The sequence below is a fragment of the Onychostoma macrolepis genome, chromosome 03 (assembly GCF_012432095.1).
Source record: "Onychostoma macrolepis isolate SWU-2019 chromosome 03, ASM1243209v1, whole genome shotgun sequence".
Lineage (NCBI taxonomy): Eukaryota > Metazoa > Chordata > Actinopteri > Cypriniformes > Cyprinidae > Onychostoma > Onychostoma macrolepis.
The window spans coordinates 12605999-12624710 of record NC_081157.1 but is presented as its reverse complement, the minus strand read 5'-3'; the positions used below and the strand labels follow the sequence as shown (position 1 = coordinate 12624710).

At 37.9% G+C, this 18712-nt stretch overlaps 3 protein-coding genes and 1 long non-coding RNA gene across 5 annotated transcripts; 2 read left to right on the top strand and 2 right to left on the bottom strand.

Moving 5' to 3' along the window:
* Positions 1-674: 674 nt before the first annotated feature.
* Positions 675-3846, bottom strand: LOC131537279 (uncharacterized). The gene is made up of 3 exons (XR_009270240.1): positions 3002-3846; positions 1392-1488; positions 675-888 (listed from the first exon to the last, which is right to left on the bottom strand). It is a non-coding gene; the product is annotated as an uncharacterized LOC131537279 (long non-coding RNA).
* Positions 3847-4203: 357 nt separating this feature from the next.
* Positions 4204-5447, bottom strand: LOC131537208 (uncharacterized). The gene has a single exon (XM_058770511.1). It carries the CDS (start codon positions 5432-5434, stop codon positions 4478-4480), a length of 957 nt encoding a protein of 318 aa, XP_058626494.1. The 5' UTR covers positions 5435-5447; the 3' UTR covers positions 4204-4477.
* Positions 5448-6453: 1006 nt separating this feature from the next.
* LOC131537250 (mitogen-activated protein kinase 12-like) lies at positions 6454-13801 on the top strand. Of its 2 annotated transcripts, none has more exons than XM_058770570.1 (3): positions 6454-7058; positions 9745-9790; positions 13550-13801. In XM_058770570.1, exons 1-3 carry the CDS (start codon positions 6996-6998, stop codon positions 13714-13716), a joined length of 276 nt encoding a protein of 91 aa, XP_058626553.1. In that variant the 5' UTR covers positions 6454-6995; the 3' UTR covers positions 13717-13801. The 2 variants fall into 2 exon arrangements, with proteins under 2 accessions (XP_058626553.1, XP_058626554.1); XM_058770571.1 differs by having other exon boundaries at positions 6454-7773.
* Positions 13588-16930, top strand: LOC131537247 (hemagglutinin/amebocyte aggregation factor-like). The gene is made up of 6 exons (XM_058770568.1): positions 13588-13723; positions 15660-15731; positions 15820-15898; positions 16227-16415; positions 16500-16652; positions 16839-16930. The coding sequence occupies exons 2-6, from the start codon at positions 15677-15679 to the stop codon at positions 16882-16884; spliced, it is 522 nt and encodes a 173-aa protein (XP_058626551.1). The 5' UTR covers positions 13588-13723; positions 15660-15676; the 3' UTR covers positions 16885-16930.
* The last annotated feature ends 1782 nt before the right edge of the window (positions 16931-18712 follow it).

Below are 18712 nucleotides of genomic sequence, written 5' to 3'. Positions count from 1 at the left end.
TCTCTCTTACCTGCCTCACAGTCACAGTCACACTGATGGGCCATTAGGGGCCCATAGGGGATGGCCCTTTGTCTCTCAGGTGAAAATCACTTAATATTCATGGCCATTGCCACTCCCTCGCATATAGACCCTCGATCACAAAACATGTCTTGAAAATTTTAAATCAATATATTGTTTTCTGTGAATGAGTAAGCAGAATGATTTTCACATAATTCTGAAGTAAATATTCTAGCCTACAACACTGATTACTCAAAAGTCTTATTCACAACTATTTAGTGTGGGTTTTAAGGCCTTATTTCAGCTACATTTTTTTCCCAAAACTTACTAACCACGCATAATATTTTTTTTCTAAAAAATGCAAACATGCACATCCATCTTGGTCACATATTATTGTAGCACAGTTTGTGCTGAATACAAAAAAAATTACATGTTGGTCAATAGTATGTTTTAAGTAGCTGAAATAAGCACAAATATCAGGGCATGTCAAAACATCTCAAGGGCCCCAAAATGACCTCAGACCCCAGAGGGTTAAGTAATGTCATGAGTTCAGAAACAATGAACAAATGAAAGCAATGGTTACGTGATTTGATCATGTTGATTACAATGCAAGGGAAATTGATCAGTTTTGTATGTTTATTCAGAGTCACAGTCAGCTTCATCTGAAGTGGCTGGCGTCATCTCTTCACAGGTGCTGGTCATCTGAAGTCTTCATAAGAGGCTGGATATAGTCAGCAGGAGCAATCTATAGATTACACCAACAAATGTGATGTAATCATATGGGAACTGGCACTTTTTCACAAAGAACAGGGAAAGACTTGCCAAACCCAGTGAAGAGACTCGTTGTGAGGGTGATATCTCATTACAGGGAGTCTTCAGGTGGTTCTTGTTCTGATCCAGATAGAGAAGGAGAAAAACACAGGAGAAATGGTTAATGATGCTCCATCACATTTCAGTCCTGTGGCATCTGCTCCTTCAACACAGTGCTTCTACAGTAGCTAAGACATTTAAGTATAAAATACAGTACAGGTTTATTGTGATTACTTCTATAAAATAGTAGTGGTAGGCCTATATAATACATTTTTGGAAATTTAGCCTAGCATGATTCTGAAATGAAAACTGCTCGCCTATTTGAAACTTTTTTTATTCTCACTCAGGTCCATCAGCATCCTTTGCAATAAATCTAAATCTATTAAATAACTTCCCAGCAGCAGAAATCACGTTTAAAAGCCTTAATTACACAACAACGAATGAAACTGCCTGAAGAGAATGAATAACATCCCGTAAATCTACTAATTAAGTGAGGAATAATCTAATAATAATCTGTTTTAATGCACAAGGTAATTTAATTAGCTGTGCTGATAATATACAATTTTGTTCTATAAATATCTTACCTTTTAAAAGTTCATCTCTTCTGCTGCATCTCTGCGGCGCTGATAGTATGAGAGCTAACTTCCGGGAACTATTGTGCGGCTCCATGATCCGCCATTGCTGTAAAAAACACGGTCCATTGGAGTCAACGGAGTTGTCGCAACTCTCTCTCTCTATGGCTCTGGCGCCAGCCAGCCTGAAGTAAGCCTAACCAACCAACTAGAAGCTTTAAACAGCTTGCAACATTAACACAAAAGAACACATTGATAATTCTAACTCAGGAAAGGAGATTGTTACATTTGGGGCAAGTAACCAAGATTGATGGTCAAAGAGACGCACAGAATGACCATCACATGTAAATCCATGATAGAAATCAAGAGCTAAAGACTTCCTCAGATTGACTTCCCCCACCTATAAGACAAGAACCAGACTGAGATTCCTTCTAGTCCCATTTGACATCTTTGTTCCTCACAGAACATGTCCTCACGTTCACAGAACGGCACAGAGAATGCCTTTACATGTATATATGCACCAAAATGATGCTAAAAGGACTTATGAGCAACTATCATTTTTAGACATGACTCCATATCATGTATGTAACCCACACATTTGACTACCTAATCACTCATTGTGTATGTCTTTTAAATAACTATTGAATAGTTTATAGGTTTATAGTCGTGTTTGGTATGCACGTGTTTGAAAATATTTCCTTAAAACGTTTCTATCAATCAATTATTTGTAAAATGTATTATATTCTTGTTATTACATCATATTTATATTCGTACTGATATTAAATTGCACAGTTTAATGGGTAAATTACTTTGTCAGAGACAGAAATTCAACAAACACAAACATACTGTTAGGCTTTTATTTTTCCACATAAAAAGAGAGAAATCCTGTCAGAGTGAAGTTTAAAATGAGAATCCTGTCCAGAGACCGCAGTCTTTCCACTCTCTGACAGAAAAAAGATTTTTCTGAGGTAAATCTTCATTTAAAAATAAATATTTTTAATGACTTTCCATAAATAAATCAATTATATAAATGAAAAAAATAACTTCTTGTGAATAATGAAGTAAAAAGAGAGAGAAATCCTGTTTCAGAGACCGCAGTCTTTCCACTCTCTGAGAGAAAAAACTATTTTCGAGGTGAATTTTCACTTTAAAAATTAATACTTTAATGGCTTCCAATAAAATACATTACATACATGGGAAAAAAAATATTTATTGAGAAGAATGAAATAAAAAAAAAGAGAAATCCTGTCAGAGTGAAGTTTAAAATGAGAATCCTGTCCAGAGACGTCTTTCCACTCTCTGACAGAAGAAAACTATTTTCTGAGGTGAATTTTCACTTAGAGATTAATATTTTAATGGCTTCCAATAAAATACATTACATACATGGAAAATATATATATATTTCTTATGAAGAATGAAGTAAAAAAGAGATAAACCCTGTCAGAGTGAAGTTTAAAATGAGAATCCTGTTCAGAGACCGCAGTCTTTCCACTCTCTGACAGAAAAAAAAACTATTTTCTGAGGTGAATTTTCACTTAAAAATTTATATTTTCAACGACTTCCAATAAATAAATCAGTTACAACAACACGAGATTGAACATTAAATAAATTAAATAACGTACTTTTTGCAGCTGAAGTACTCTTCTTGAGAACTTCACCCGCCGAAATCTCCTCAGGATTAACCGCCAAATCTTTCTCTCAGCGGCGGATCTTCATTCTAGCAGCTGCCGCCGGAGACTAAACCAACTCGGGCCGAAGATAGAGACACACAACTACACCAAGTGTGGACCTGCCGCACCTATAACAGCTTTCAGCCGAGATCGGCCCAGAGAGAAAATGTGGTGAAAACAACAGACAGTTTTTAAAGAGATTCGCTGTTTCTGACATAAGCGAATAAAATAATATTTTCCGAAGTAAAGATCATTGTGATGCTGTTCTGTTTAATGCTCTTGTAAGCGACAAGAGCGAATCAAATAATATACCAACGGGCCGATAAGGTCAGAGCAGTGCGATGGCCAGCTTGTCCCTAGACACGGTTCTAATAAGTTTTACCTGAGAAAATATTGCTGCTTCGTTTCGGAAGATTAACTTTTCTCTTCTTTACTCTCTGAGAATGTGCGACACATACCTGGGATTTCGCCTCGAAACGGTGCAGTGAAGTAGGCTATAGTTCATCTGTACACATACCCTGAGCCGCTTCAGACAGCGCACTAGGCTTCAACGGACCAAAACACACAATTATGTCAAAATATGCGGGTTTGACGAGTTACCTTGTAAACGTAGTCTTAAATGAGTTATAAAGTCTTTAATGGCCGTAAACAGTTTGGAGAAAATAGGGTACGTGTTAGATCTGCGTATCAAGTTTTAAAGAGACAGCGCTGCTTTTAAAGTAAAACCTGCTGAAGTCTGTCGTTGATGTAAATCAAAGAACAAGCGAAAAAGAGAAATCACTCGACTGCTCTAGTCACTGATTAATAAAGATTCATCTGTATAGTTTATGCATTAACAATTTATATTTTATGTGAAGATTGGTTAAATATTGAGGCAAAATGCATTTGATTATTTTCACATTCATGAAATCCTGTCACAATGAAGCTGACTGGTTTCCGGTTTAAATGTTCTATACAATGATCAAAGGTTTTGGTGTGTTACTTTGTGCACAACATAGTAAATTATAATTTATATTTGTTACATAAAAATATTATTTCTATGTTAAGACTAGAATACTTACGGCAAACATTTGTACATTCATTCTAATTATATCCTATTGCAAATACACTCACAATAGTATAGTAAAAAATAGTTATTTGTGATTGGACCAGTGTTGTGGTATAGTGTAATGAGAATGCAGCAACGAGACACGGATTTTGAACAAGAAAACTATAACAATCTAAACTTGAACAAAAAATGATTGAAACATGATGAAAGATTTACAAGAGTTAAGGATGAAAAAAGATAATATTTACAAGAGAGATTGAAAAGATATGATTATTTACAATATATAAAGGGTGTAAATCAAAAGAAAAGACAAAAGGATGGGATATTTACAAGAGCTGAACATAAAGGACATAAACAGCACAGGATATAATAAACAAAAACTATTCAGTCGGTTGCCACGGGACTGCACCCTCGGCTGAAAAGTGAGCCATGAAGCTGTCCCAGACCCGAATGGCCTCTCTGGCAGAATTATTTGCTGCAACCCGACCGAGACTCTGCAGTGAGTCCTCTGCACCTGGCACCGCCCCCCTCACAGCAGGTGCCTCTGCAGATCTCCTCATAAAGTTGTGGAGGACACACGTTGCCTTCACACACCTCTCCACAACATCAGGCTGAACCTCTATGAGGCGGTGATACATCCTCCACTGTGAGGACAGGATCCCGAAGGCGTTCTCCACCACCAGCCGGGCTCTGGAGAGACAGTAATTAAAGACCCGTCTCTCTCGGGGAAGGGTGCGCCCAGGGAATGGCCTCATGAGGTTTTTCCTGAGGGGAAAGGCCTCATCTGCCACAAAGACATGGGGTTGGGGTCCTCTGTGGTCAGCTCCTGGGAGAGGACGGTCAGGTGGCAGATGGAGGGTGCCACCATGGAGTGCCTGGCCAAAGGCTGAGTTGGCCAGAGTCCCACCATCGCTCGTCCACCCATATTCCCCGACATCAATCACCCGGAAGCAATACCTTGCATCCACAACAGCAAGGAGAACTAAGGAAAAAGTTCCCTTGTAGTTGTGGAACTGGGATCCGGTGTTGGGGGGTGCCTTTATCAGGACGTGCTTGCCGTCCAGTGCTCCACAGCAGAGCGGGAAGTTCCACCTCTTCTCAAAACCCTCTGCAATGGACCTCCATTCATCTGTGGAGGGCACAGCCATGAACTCCTCCACTAAGCAGTCCCAGATTGCAGTCACCACGTCTGGGACAACCTTGAAGACTGTGGAGACACCAACACGGAAGCTGCTGTCGATGGTCCGGAAGGAGTCTCCAGTGACAAGATATCTGAAAGAGAGAGAGAAAACAAAAAATAAAATAAACATTGTTATAAATGCAGATTGCAATTCCATATTAGCAACTATAAATTTATAATACTGGTGTTTGTGACATCTTCATTTCTCTTTAGTTTTTTTACAGTTAAACAACAACAAGCTTGATAAAATGCCCTTAATACTTCACCTTTATTTAGCATTTGCTCTGATTTGTTTGCTACATTGCAAAAATAGACTATTATTCAATATTACAATATAGCAGTTACCTGCACAATTCAAAACCCACTTTGACTGTTGTAGACGAAAGTTAATTGCCATTTCATTAAAGTGCTGTATTAATAACTGTGTTCAGAAGAGTGAAGACTATATGTCTGTGGAGGTTCTCAGTCATTAATTTCTTTTTAATCACACAGAATATTAAATGATTTACTGATCTGAGACAGATGGACAGGCGCTCTGCAGGTGGAATAGAGCGCCTGTAGTTGGTGTCCTGGAGGGAAATCCTCCCACCGACACGGGACAACAGGTCATCAAACTGGGACCGGCTCAGTTGGAAGTACCGCTGAAAGCGGCCGTCATCCAGGCGCAGCTCCTGGAGGAGTTAGTGAAACTCACCAAGCTGGGTGCACCTCTGAACGATCTGATGGACCCAGACACGCGCCAAACGAGTGTACGCCATTTTTCAGCCTTCCATAGCACATAAAGCGCAGCTACCCTCTGAACAAAATCCATGTCAGCCATTTCGCAATGAGACTGGAGCCACCTGGCAGAAGCCCCTCCCTGACAGGAATTCGCGTCTGTTGTGAAGTGAATTTCACACGCGAATGAAGTGAGTAAACTCAAAATGTTCACGCGTCCAACTACATGCGAATAGCACGATTTATTCGCACAAATCGAGTCTGGTGTGAACGCACAGTAAGGCACAGTAAGGCACACCTGTGCAATAATCATGCTGTCTAATCGTCTAAGGAATTTTGGTAACACTTTCGAATACTCCTCCATGATTATTGGGTCGCTAATTTCTTTAGAAGGATTTGTTAATACTTTAGTCATTACTAGTGGGTTATCGTGATCTGTGCTTTAGAATTAACTATATACAAACATTATTTACATTAATACTATATAGTATAGTAGTTTGCATAGTCCTGAAAAAAAATAGTAGTTATTGATTAGCTATTAGTGAACTACCTCATTTTCTTGAGCACTATGTTTACTTATTGGTAATACTTTATAATCAGTATACACTAACAAAGCACTTCTAAATAATTTTCAAACCATTGTTTATGAGTAATAGTTTATAAACTGTAATTAATACATTACTAGAGGTGAGTAATTATGTCCTTAACGAGCTATTGCAGGTGTATGAGGTCAATATTCTTGAGAACAGGAATCAGCGGGAGGAGTTTTGATGTCTGGTGCTGGCTGGGTTGCAAAATTCCCCCGTCCCCTCTACTGCTGTTGGGGGTGGGGCTCTGCTTCTGAGTCTTGGATCATCAGGATGAGTGGTAGGGAACTCAGTCAGTAATGAAGGATCAAGAATGTCATCTCGAGGTACCCAGGATCTGTCTTCGGGACCATATACTCTCCAGCGTACTAAATATTCCAGCTGATCTCCCCGTCATCAGGAGTCCAGGATGTTATGGAGCTTATAGGTGATATCTCAGATGTCTCTGGTAGAGAGCCAGACCTTCTGCCCTGGGTGGTAAGTAGGCATTGCAGTTCTCCTTGCATCGTTCTGGCTTTTGTGTCTCTGAACTGAGCTGAGCTGAGACCCGGACCTCCTGAAAACCAATGATTTACAGCTGGAACATCCGACAGCTCACCTGACCAGGGAAAAATGTGCATTTGGTAGCTGAGTTGTTCTGTTTTCTCTGTTCACAGAAGCGTTGCCGGTGCGTGTGATCTGTTGAATCCATCTTAAACTATTCCTCGGATAAACTCTAACGCTGGTGCATTGCCATTGTGACTTACCTATGATGAGTTCACAGCTGAGCAGGTATTTCACTCGTTGGATGCGTCAGAGTCACATTTGCGTAGACCGTACTACTGGAATTCTTGATTGGTTGACAGCAAGTTTCAAATATTAAATGAAACGAGAAAATAACGTTATTAAGCAGTTAATGGCCATTTCAAATTTTCAATTCTGTTCGGAACTATAAAATCTGATTTCATTGCTGTTTCTGGTTCTGTTCCTGTCAAAATTTCGTTCCGTTTCCGGTTTTCGTTACTTGGACCGGTTCAGAGCCCGGTATTGAGTCCAAGAGGGACACTCAGAGGGTGGATGGTACATAAATGCGTCCCTCAGGACCTCCCGGCGGGGCTGACTAGTGGCTTCAGCAATTTGATCGTCCAGTGACCACTGGAGAGGGCTGAAGATGATGGCCTGTAACACCTGTACTTCCGGGGAATTTCTTGTGGTGAGTCAGTGGCTCGGCTCTCGATGGCAGTGGAGTGAAACACACCTGAGTCCTGGTTCTTTGCAGGTGCTTTTACAGGACTTTGCAGGCAGTTCTTAAAACTGTGGTCATCCCATGCCAAGATCTCCCTTCCAGTTTCCTACCATCGAGGGAGGGAATCCGTGACGATATCCATAACCTAAACATAACCCTACCCCTAATCCTAAACTGATTTATTTTAACAATGTGACCTAATGAGTATTTAATCAATAAGTATTTTATTTTGACAGCACTGTGTTATTTATTTATTTATTTTAAAGTGGTTGTGTTTTGCTTTGTGGATAAGCTTAATTTATTTGTGAACATTTTAAGGAACTCCTAATACCAATGCAATAATTGTCCAAAAGAATTTGGTTTGAAACACGTAATTAATTAAATTTTCCAATATTCCATGACCTAAAGTAAAAATGGTAACACTTTACAATAAGGTTCATTAGTTAACATTAGTTAGCTACTTTAGTTAACATGATCTAAGAATGAACAATACTTATACAGTTAATGTTAATTTAAACATCATCTAATGCATTGTTGAAATCAAAAGTTGTGCTTGCTACTATTAGTTAATGCACTGCGAATTAACATGAAATTTTCATTAATTAACTAACAAAGAATAATACAATACTGCAATAAACGTATTGTTCATGGTTTTTTCATGTTAGTTAAGTAATTAATACATTAATTACTTGTGATTATGAGCTCAACAAATTCAAGCTGACATTGTATATCTCCAGCAGCTACAGCAAGAAAACAGTAATGGTGGACTGCTGCTTCTCCCTTAGATGACGTCAATGTAGGGAGAATCTGGAATCGCGTGCTCAGAGAGACTGTTTATTGGGATTATAAAAAATAAGTGCGTGGATTTTTACCATTAAAGGCTGGCTGTTTTCACACACTGCGGCCACACAGCTGATCAAACATCTTATAAAAGTGATTTTTGCATAATAGGTCCCCTTTAATTAAATAAAAACTAATAGTTTGCAAATGATTTTAAATACTTAAATATTTTATCTTTATATTCTTTATTTGAGACTATTATGTAGAGACTGTTAGGTTGTGAATCAAATGAACATTTGTATAGTGTTTCATCCAAAGGCTTCTTCGTCATTCAGTTAAACATCAAGGGTTTTCTATAGTGCTTTATACAATGCAGATCGTGTCAAAGCAGGGTTGGGAAACAATGCTCTAAAAAAGTGCACCGACTCCAAAAGTAAGGGTTTAGGGACCAAATATTTGTTTTAAAGTGGTGATAATCCAATAATCAATGTAATAATGTCATGCAACTCGAGTGTTATTTTTATATGCATAATGCTGCGGGTTTTGATGAATTGCTTAAAATAGATGAACTCAAGTGAATCAGTTTGTGTTATGTAATGTTATTATTATAAATTACATTATTTTGTGTTATCAGTTTGTGGGTTACTTGAAAACACCCCCAAAATTGTATATATTTAATATATATTATATTTGTCTCAGATGTTTAGTTTTTCTTTTCATGTGTAAAGAATAAGAGCCAGTGAAATTTACTGAGAACACCATAAAATCTTGATTGAAATGTGTATTTGAAACGCATTCTTTCACATAAATGCCCACTAAAGTATTTCCTCTGACCTGTAATTGTCTCATTGCATAAGTCTGAATCTCTGTGTATTAAACTCAAGTGCTCAAGAGACACAGTTACTCGTGACTCACGCTCAACTCTAACATCCATTACTAGTGTTAGCGGATGCTCTAAACCAGTGTTTTGAACCCAGTTCCAGGAGGTACAGCAACAGTACGTGCTTTAGATGTGTATATTATCTGACGCGTCCGTTTCAAATATTGAAGTCTCTACCAATGAGCCAATGACTTGAATCAAAGTCAACTTTACTGTCATTAATCAAGTCTGTTTGATTAAGAGGAGACTGAAAATGTGTGCTTTTTGTGTGCTTCCAGGAAAAGTTGGGTAACACTGCTCTGAACCAGCGTCTCATCTCCATAGGTAAGGGTTTACAGAAAACAAATATTTGTTTTAAAGTGGCAATAATCCATTAATCCATCTGATAATATCAACCATAATATGCATGAACAGAAAATATGAACAAATTAAAAAAGAAAAGTAGTAATCAAATAAGCAGATTTGTGCAGATGTTCTTCCATTGAAGCACCTCAAATACATTTACAGTCTCAGACCTACTGACTTTTTATTTAAAATTCTTGGGTCAATAATGTTGACGTTACATTTCCATCTTGCGTTTATTTCAGATTTCAGATCATTTGCATTTGAGAATCTCAACATTGTACTTTAGCACAATACTTGTACTTCCAGCGCTTGTCTCTAAAAACATTAAACAAGATATCATTTTAGTGTTGAAATATGCAGTTTCACATGCAATTAGTATTCCTGTGTTTTGTAGACCACACTGACCCATGATGTTTTGACTTTTATCTTAGCATAACATTTTAACAGTATCTATACCTAGTGAGAAAGAGAAAACTAGGGGTACACGTAAAAATCTATTCATATATGAATCGCGATTCTGTCTTCTTAGGATTCTAATGGATTCACAAGTTTCAAAATTAATGTTCTAAAACAGCCATTCTTAATACTGTTCCTCGCGTAGAGAGAAACTTGAGAGAAAGGAGTGGTTTTTATAAAGACCTCAATCCTTTTGGTCACATGTGACGTAAGGTCAGTCTGTTATTTAACATGTGGGATCTAATCATGTTTGAACAGGTGGGACTGATTTCCTTCATCAAGGTTATTTTTTAGAAATGCTGTTTATGCTGTGCTAAAAAAATAATAATCCCTTTTTATTTGTGTTTAGTTGCCAGCAGTACCGTTTTACAGATATAAAACACAAACTTCCCAGCCATTTATGCACAAAATATCTTTGATGCCTTTTTGTTATAAACACACTCTTACTTTCTGCACTTTTCTTAAGGATGTCAGACAAAGTGACCTGCTTAGTTACGTTGGTTTGTTATTTATTTATTTGTTTAATTTTCAGCCTTTATTAGGGAATTTTTGATCTGTATGATCTATGGGAAAATAGTAAACATGCACCTTTAGCAATAAACAGTTAAGCATGTTACTGTTACAGTTTTTGTGCTTGGGTGCTTGAAAACTTATGTAAGATGAGTTATGCAATCTTACTCAGGAAAATCTAAGGGTTGTTGTACAGAGGGGGAAAAAAATCAAATGATTATACTCATATACACTGAAAAAAATTGATTTTTTTTTTTTTAAGTTAATAAATAATAAAACAAAGACTATATTAGTATGTTTAACAAGAAAATGCTATTTCGGTTTTTTGGCTTAAAAATTTGCTATTTCTTGGATTCTATTCAGTTTCTGAGTGAAAATTGTTTCACTACAAAATGTTTTTCAGTCTAACAAATCACGAGACACTCATTAAGATGGTGGTTTTATTTTATTCATTCATAAAAAAATGTTAAATGTGCTAACCATGACATATTCTGTGTAAACTATTGCGTTAATAAATTAAATAAGAACTGATCAGTAAAATAATAATAATAATAAGTTTTATTTATATAGCGCCTTTCCAGAGCTCAAGGACACTTTACAATAAACATCAGAAATGGGAGGAAAACATCGAACAATAAACAGAAAGAAAACAACATCAGAAATCCAAAGAGTAATATACAACATAAAACAAAGTAAACAGAAGTTAACTAAGAAAGATAACATTCTGAAAACAAGTGAGTTTTGAGCAGCGATTTGAATTCAGACAGGCTATTGGCAAGACAGAGTGATCTGGGTAGAGAGTTCCATAATTTAGGGGCAACAACACTGAACGATCTGCCCCCATGGAAGAGAGGCGATATCGAGGATGGTGAGAAGGCGAGAATCAGAGGACCGCAATGAACGTGGTGGAGAATAGGGAGGAGCAGATTGCAGAGATAGTAAGGGGCCAGACCATTCAAGGCTTTAAAAGTAAGCAGGATAATTTTAAACTTGATGCGATAGGCCACTGGTAGCCAGTGCAGATCAGCTAGAATAGGGGTGATGTGGGCTGAGCGGCTTGGTGCGAGTGAGAATACGAGCGGCTGAGTTTTGAATATACTGTAATCTAGCAATAGTGGTAGCTGGCAAGCCAATGAAGAGGGCATTACAGTAATCGAGACGAGATGAGACAAAAGCGTGAATGAGAGTTTCTGCATCTTTGGTACTTATGAAAGGACGGAGCTGGACAATTCGTCGTAAGTGAAAAAATGCCAATTTAGAGAAAGAGTTAATATGATACTGAAATGAAAGAGATGGGTCAAACATAACACCGAGATTTCTAACGATACTAGATGGAGTGATTAGAGTGCCAGTAATATCACAAGTAAAGTCAGCGGGAACTTTGGTGGTAAGTGCTGGAGTACCAATAATGATGATCTCGGTTTTTTCCATATTTAGTTTCAGAAAATTAGAGTTAAGCCAAGTTTTAATATCCTGCATGCAAACAGAAATTTTGTCGATTTGGGTGGATAGGGAAGGCCTGCATGACGTGTAGATTTGGATGTCATCAGCATAAAAATGATAGCTAAAGCCGTGACGCTGTAGTATCTGACCCAGTGGTAAAATGTAAATAATAAACAGCAAAGGCCCCAGAACGGAACCCTGGGGGACGCCTTGTTTCAGGGGGGCAGTAGGGGATCTGAAATCCCGAGCAGAAATGTAAAAGTGTCTGTCATATAGATATGAAGAGAACCAGGAAAGAGCAGTACCAGATATACCCACAGCCGAAAGTCGAGAGATGAGTAAATCATGAGAGATAGTGTCAAAGGCAGAACTGAGGTCTAGTAACAGAAGTAAAGATAGAGAGCCGGTATCGCAAGAGAGTAATAAATCATTAACTACCTTTACAAGGGCAGTTTCTGTACTATGTTTTGGACGGAAGCCTGACTGAAATGGATCAAAGAAATTATTTGCCACTAGGAAGGACCGAAGCTGGGCTGCTACAGTACTTTCCAGTAATTTAGCAACAAATGGCAAGTTTGAAATGGGACGATAATTGGATAAAACTGAAGGATCGAGATTGGGTTTTTTGAGTTACTTTGAGTAAAGTAAATAAAACTTAAGCCTACTGGCATGCTGAAATCATTAAGACTAGCATTCAAATACAATGCTTTTTGCAGGATTTGGATTTTGCAGATTCAAATAAAGTAATAAAGAGAATTCACAATGTATAATAATCTGGAACCTTAAAACTGAGCAACATTGTGACAAACTCTTGTCATGTAGTTTACATTAATTCCAGTTTCTTTTCACACACATTTTCTACGTGACATGTATTTCTGCGTTCACTCAGCGGGATGTTTCTTTGGAGTCTCCGATCTCTGTAATGCGGTGGCTGGAATGACAGGATCTCTGTAAAAGTGACATAGACAGAAATGACAGTCAATCGGAGAAGTATTGAGCTGTACATTGTGACCTCTCTTCTTTTTTTCTACTCATACCTATTAATTCTTAACTTTAACCAATCGAAATAGAACCTAGCAATTCTTTTAGTGAGCTGATGTAGTTTTTGGCCTGTTTGGGTGGATGAAGAAAACATGCATGCCTCAGTTGTGCATTTGCATGTCTGCACGTGTGTGTATGCAATTCATTCTTCTAAAAACTACATCAGAGGTCTACCTAAAGTAGCAAAGAAAGACTTAAACACTATTTTCTTTAAAGCCAGTTCAGAAGGTAAGCCATTTATTTGCCAAGAGTTATTTGTGTCTAATGAGGAGTGTCTTTTTTTTCCAGCGTTGAACGCTCTGGAGCGGATGCTCGTTCTGGATCCAGACAAACGTGTCAGCGCTACAGAGATGCTTGAGCTCCTGCTGTTCACAGAGTTCAGAGAACCAGAGGAAGAGACGGAGGCCCTGCCTTATGATCACTCTATGGACAACACAGAAGTGACTCTCGATTAATGGAAACGTATGAGAAAACATCTTAATAGTTAAATTATACGCTAAAAGAATTGCTAGGATTTTCCTGAGTAAGATTGCATGACTCATCTTACATAAGTTTTGCTTTAAAAATCAAGCACCCAGCACAAAAACTGTAACAGTAACATGCTTAACTGTTTATTGCTAAAGGTGCACGTTTACTATTTTCCCATAGATCACACAGATCAAAAATTCCCTAATAAAGGCTGAAAATTAAACAAATAAATAAATAACAAACCAATGTAACTAAGCATGTCTGACATCCTTAAAGGGGTCATATACTGCCATTTTTGTACAAGCTAATATGATTCTTTAGGGTCTAAATTGAAAGTTTGTAATATACTTTAATTAAAAATTCTCATTAGTATTGTAAGAAAACACTCATTTTACCTGCTCAAAAACAGCTCTGTTTTCAGCACACCGTTTTAGTGCGTGTGTTTTTAAATGCTAATGAGCTTTGCTCGGCCCGCCCCTCTGTTCTGTGGGGCGTTTTTGACACAACACACGTGGAGTGTTGCCTTGACAACAGTTGAGGGTATATTTTGAAGAATGGCAGCGGGAGTCTCTGAGGATACTGTGCAACCTTATCAATTCGAACCGGAGTCGAACCCGGAACAGGATGACGGCCCCGAAGAAGTTCGTCAATTAAGGCTCGAACGGGATGTTTCTGAATGGTTGGTTAACGTAATGTCACTTTTATCTATTTTTGTGTGTACTGTCAGGTAGAGTAGTGAGATACGAACGCTATGTGTTTACTGATACGTTAGTTCATTGACAGATTGATGTTACAGCTAATGGTCATGAAAAATAAATTCGGTAAATGTAGGCTTGTCAGTGATGCGTAACGTTATCTATGCAGTGTTAGGTACAACTCTCAGGGCGGAAACACTGATATGAGGTCACGGCAGGAATTTTTCATATTGAGAACGTCGTAAATAGAAAACATGTATGTACCCTGAATGTAAACATTAGCCACATACATCGTGAAGCGTGCTAGCGATTTGCAAAGATTAATATAAAGGTTAATTAAACGTTACACTCACTTCTTCTGGAGGTGCAGCAGGAACACGAATAGTTGGTACCGATTCTTTTTTCAGGAGCAGCTTCTTAGCAAAACCAGCTTTATACTGACCTTCATTTATAAAGCAGTCTGGTGAAAAATGATTCGCGCAAACATGAAAACATTGACGTTGCTCGTGGGGAATATTCCCTTCAAAAGCGAAACTCAGCCACTGTGTCTTCAGCGGTTCGGACTTAGGAACATCAAATGACTGCTGTGTTCATTATTGAGAACAGAACACCACAATCGCTTAGACGCCATTCTGCTCATAGACAGCTCCAGCGTATATCAACAATGACGCGCGGACTATGATTGACAGCTCGCTCACGAGCAAGGGCGGGTCTGTGTTGAAACACTGCTGTCAATCAACCATCGTGGGAGGGGCGTCCGACCGTGTGAACGGCTTGATTTGAGACAGGGTAAAACAAATAAGGAGATTAAAAAAAAAACACTGGATGGATTTTTATCATTTTATGATGGTTGTGTACAGGCACTGCTAACACACATTTCAGTACAATCAACTTGTAAAAGTGCATGTACCATTATATGACCCCTTTAAGAAAAGTGCAGAAAGTAAGAGTGTTTATAACAAAAAGGCATCAAAGATATTTTGTGCATAAATGGCTGGGAAGTTTGTGTTTTATATCTGTAAAACGGTACTGCTGGCAACTAAACACAAATAAAAAGGGATTATTATTTTTTAGCACAGCATAAACAGCATTTCTAAAAAATAACCTTGATGAAGGAAATCAGTCCCACCTGTTCAAACATGATTAGATCCCACATGTTAAGTAACAGACTGAACTTACGTTACATGTGACCATAAGGACTGAGGTCTTTATAAAAACCGTCCCTTTCTCTCAAGTTTCTTTCAACAACGCCATGAGGAGAGCTGCTTTGTTAATACTGCTGACGGGTCTCTTGGCCAGCGGACAAGGTGGGAAACTTTATGAAAAACTGTTTTTACAAACTGATGGAAATGCTTGTCGAGTTGTTAAGTGTTCAGTCTGAATAAAATCCCACAGAGCTACGCTGGGAAAACGGCTATGACCAGCCTCTAGATTTTGACTGCCCTGCAGGACAGTCGATATCCTACATAAAGAGGTGAGTAAAAAGCAGACCTCACTTCTGTAAAGGTATAGATACTGTTAAAATGTTATGCTAAAGTAAACATCAAAACATCATGGGTCAATGTGGTCTACAAAAACATGGATCAGTGAATGTAGTTTACACTAAGATGGAAGTTATTGGCCATAAAATATGCATGAATGGCAATTTGTAACCCCAGAAAAGTGGAGTCAATATTCCATTTCAAAGGAATTTAACATTCTCAACAATAACACTACAGTAATGAAACAGAACACATAATGAGAGCATCAAGTTGATAATTCAGTTTCCTCTTACTGTTTCCTTGCCTAATGAATAAACCAAGCCAACATGATAATCGTCGTGAGGACCGGATGTGGGAGTTCGGCTGTAAAAAAACCTTCGATACTGCCAGAGACTGTTTCTTGACGCCTTACGTCAATGATTTTGACCAAGCGTTCACCTACGAGTGTCCACCGCACCACATCATCACAGGAATGGCCAGCTACCACGGCAATAGGCAGGAGGACAGGCGGTGAGCTCCGATTTTGGACTGATTTTGATGTTTTGTGTGAGTTGACCTGAGCTAAAGTCAATTATGCTTTTTTTTTCCACACAGCTGGCAGTTTTACTGCTGTAGAGGTAAGGGCTACTGTACGTCTGGCTGCCAGTGGACGACTTATGTGAACTATTTTGATGAGGCCTTCCACTGGACCGTACCAAACCAAAGCTACCTGGTGGGTGCTGAAAGCTACCATGCAAATAGACAAGAGTAAGTATAGCAGCAGATTTGTAATATTTTCAGATTTTTTCTCTCTTGAATATTTAGTTCATTTGAATTTTGATAAAGGTTTTTGGTAGACAGTAAAAAGGTGATGCAAATGTGATACAGGAATACTAATTGCATGTGAAACTGCATATTTCAACACTAAAATGATGTCTTGTTTAATGTTTTCAGAGACAGGCGCTGGAAGTACAAGTATTGTGCTAAAAAACAATGTTGAGATTCTCAAATGCAAATGATCTCAAATCTGAAATAAACGCAAGATGAAAATGTGACGTCATCATTATTGACCCAAGAATTTTAAATAAAAGGTCAGTAGGTCTGAGATTGTAAATGTATATGGAGTGTCATGAAGTGCCATTAGTTGAAAAAAAATCAGTCCTTTTGCAATTATCAATAGAATTGAGTTCCTGATGCTAATATTTTGAATAATAATAATTTCCAACTCATAAAATAATTAGTGTTTGAACCATAGCATATGATTAATTTTTATGGAACAGACCGGTCCAAAACTCTGAGACAACTCTGAATTTTTATTTTCTACCTTTTTCATTATAAGTTTTAGTGAAAACTAATATTAAATTAATAATAATAGTGAAAAGTTGAGTAAAAAATTTCCTTCAGCATGATTTGAGATGCTTTAATGGAAGAACATCTGCACAAATCTGCTTATTTGATTACTACTTTCTTAAAAAACTTTTCTTTTTTCATTTGTTCATATTTTCTGTTCATGCATATTATGGTTGACATTATCAAATTCCGTTCCGTAAACCCTTACCTATGGAGATGAGACGCTGGTTCAGAGCAGTGTTACCCAACTTTTCCTGGAAGCACACAAAAAGCACACATTTTCAGTCTCCTCTTAATCAAACAGACTTGATTAATGACAGTAAAGTTGTCTTTGATTCAAGTCATTGGCTCATTGGTAGAGACTTCAATATTTGAAATGGACGCGTCAGATAATATACACATCTAAAGCACGTACTGTTGCTGTGCCTCCTGGAACTGGGTTCAAAACACTGGTTTAGAGCATCCGCTAACACTAGTAATGGATGTTAGAGTTGAGCATGAGTCACAAGTAACTGTCTCTTGAGCACTTGAGTTTAATACACAGAGATTCAAACTTATGCAATGAGACAATTACAGATCAGAGGAAATACTTTAGTGGGCATTTATAATGTGAAAGAATATGTTTCAGATACACATTTCAATCAAATTACTATAAGATTTCACGGTGTTCTCAGTAAATTTCACTGGCTCTTATTCTTTACACATGAAAAGAAAAACTAAACATCTGAGACAGGTCTTTGAATAAGGAATATATACAATTTTGGGGGTGTTTTCAAGTAACCCACAAAATAATGTTATTTATAATAATAACAACATTACATAACGCAAACTAATTCACTTGAGTTCATCTATTTTAAGCAATTCATCAAAACCTGCAGCGCTTATGCATATAAAAATAACAGGAGTGCTGCAATGAGGAAGAAGCCTTTGTATGAAACACTGTACAAATGTTCATTTGATTTACATTGCCTCACAGAATTAATGATACTGACAAACGTCCCGGACTTGATTATGACAGTTTGCAGTCAGGTAGTCAGGGCAGATAAACACACAGTAGTGGTTGATGAAACCAGCTCACCTGATCAGGAAAAAATGTGCTTTTGGTAGCTGAGTATGCACTGGAATGGGGTAATTGGGCAGACGGAGTGGGTTTTGGGTATACTCAACTCACAGGTTTATGATCTCTGATAACAACCAATTTCTTGAATCTTTTGCTCTGTCTGCTCATTGGATTGTGGGTGATAGCCAGAAATGAGACTCGACGATACCGCCAGAAGCTGGAAGAAAGCCTGCCACACACGAGAGATGAACTGTGGTCCTCTGTCGGATACAGTATTCTCTGGAATGCCAATTCTTGCAAAAACCACAAATGGAAACCCTAAAAGGTCACTCTTCCTCCCTTCGGTCAAATCTCAATATCTTTTGTTTAGAATATATATTAAAAATAATAATTTCCCTGTTTACTGCCACCTTCTAGA

What these genes read in the sequence shown, in the direction of transcription:
- LOC131537208 (XM_058770511.1), bottom strand. Translation starts at nt 5,434, where the DNA reads ATGGAATTGCAATCTGCATTTATAACAATGTTTATTTTATTTTTTGTT.
- LOC131537250 (XM_058770570.1), top strand. Translation starts at nt 6,996, where the DNA reads ATGGAGCTTATAGGTGATATCTCAGATGTCTCTGGTAGAGAGCCAGAC. An exon ending in CAGACCTTCTGCCCTGGGTG is followed by an intron (nt 7,059 to 9,744) that starts GTAAGTAGGCAT and finishes GTGTGCTTCCAG; the next exon opens with GAAAAGTTGGGTAACACTGC. An exon ending in CCAGCGTCTCATCTCCATAG is followed by an intron (nt 9,791 to 13,549) that starts GTAAGGGTTTAC and finishes TTTTTTTTCCAG; the next exon opens with CGTTGAACGCTCTGGAGCGG.
- LOC131537247 (XM_058770568.1), top strand. Translation starts at nt 15,677, where the DNA reads ATGAGGAGAGCTGCTTTGTTAATACTGCTGACGGGTCTCTTGGCCAGC. An exon ending in TCGATATCCTACATAAAGAG is followed by an intron (nt 15,899 to 16,226) that starts GTGAGTAAAAAG and finishes GAATAAACCAAG; the next exon opens with CCAACATGATAATCGTCGTG. An exon ending in TACCATGCAAATAGACAAGA is followed by an intron (nt 16,653 to 16,838) that starts GTAAGTATAGCA and finishes TAATGTTTTCAG; the next exon opens with AGACAGGCGCTGGAAGTACA.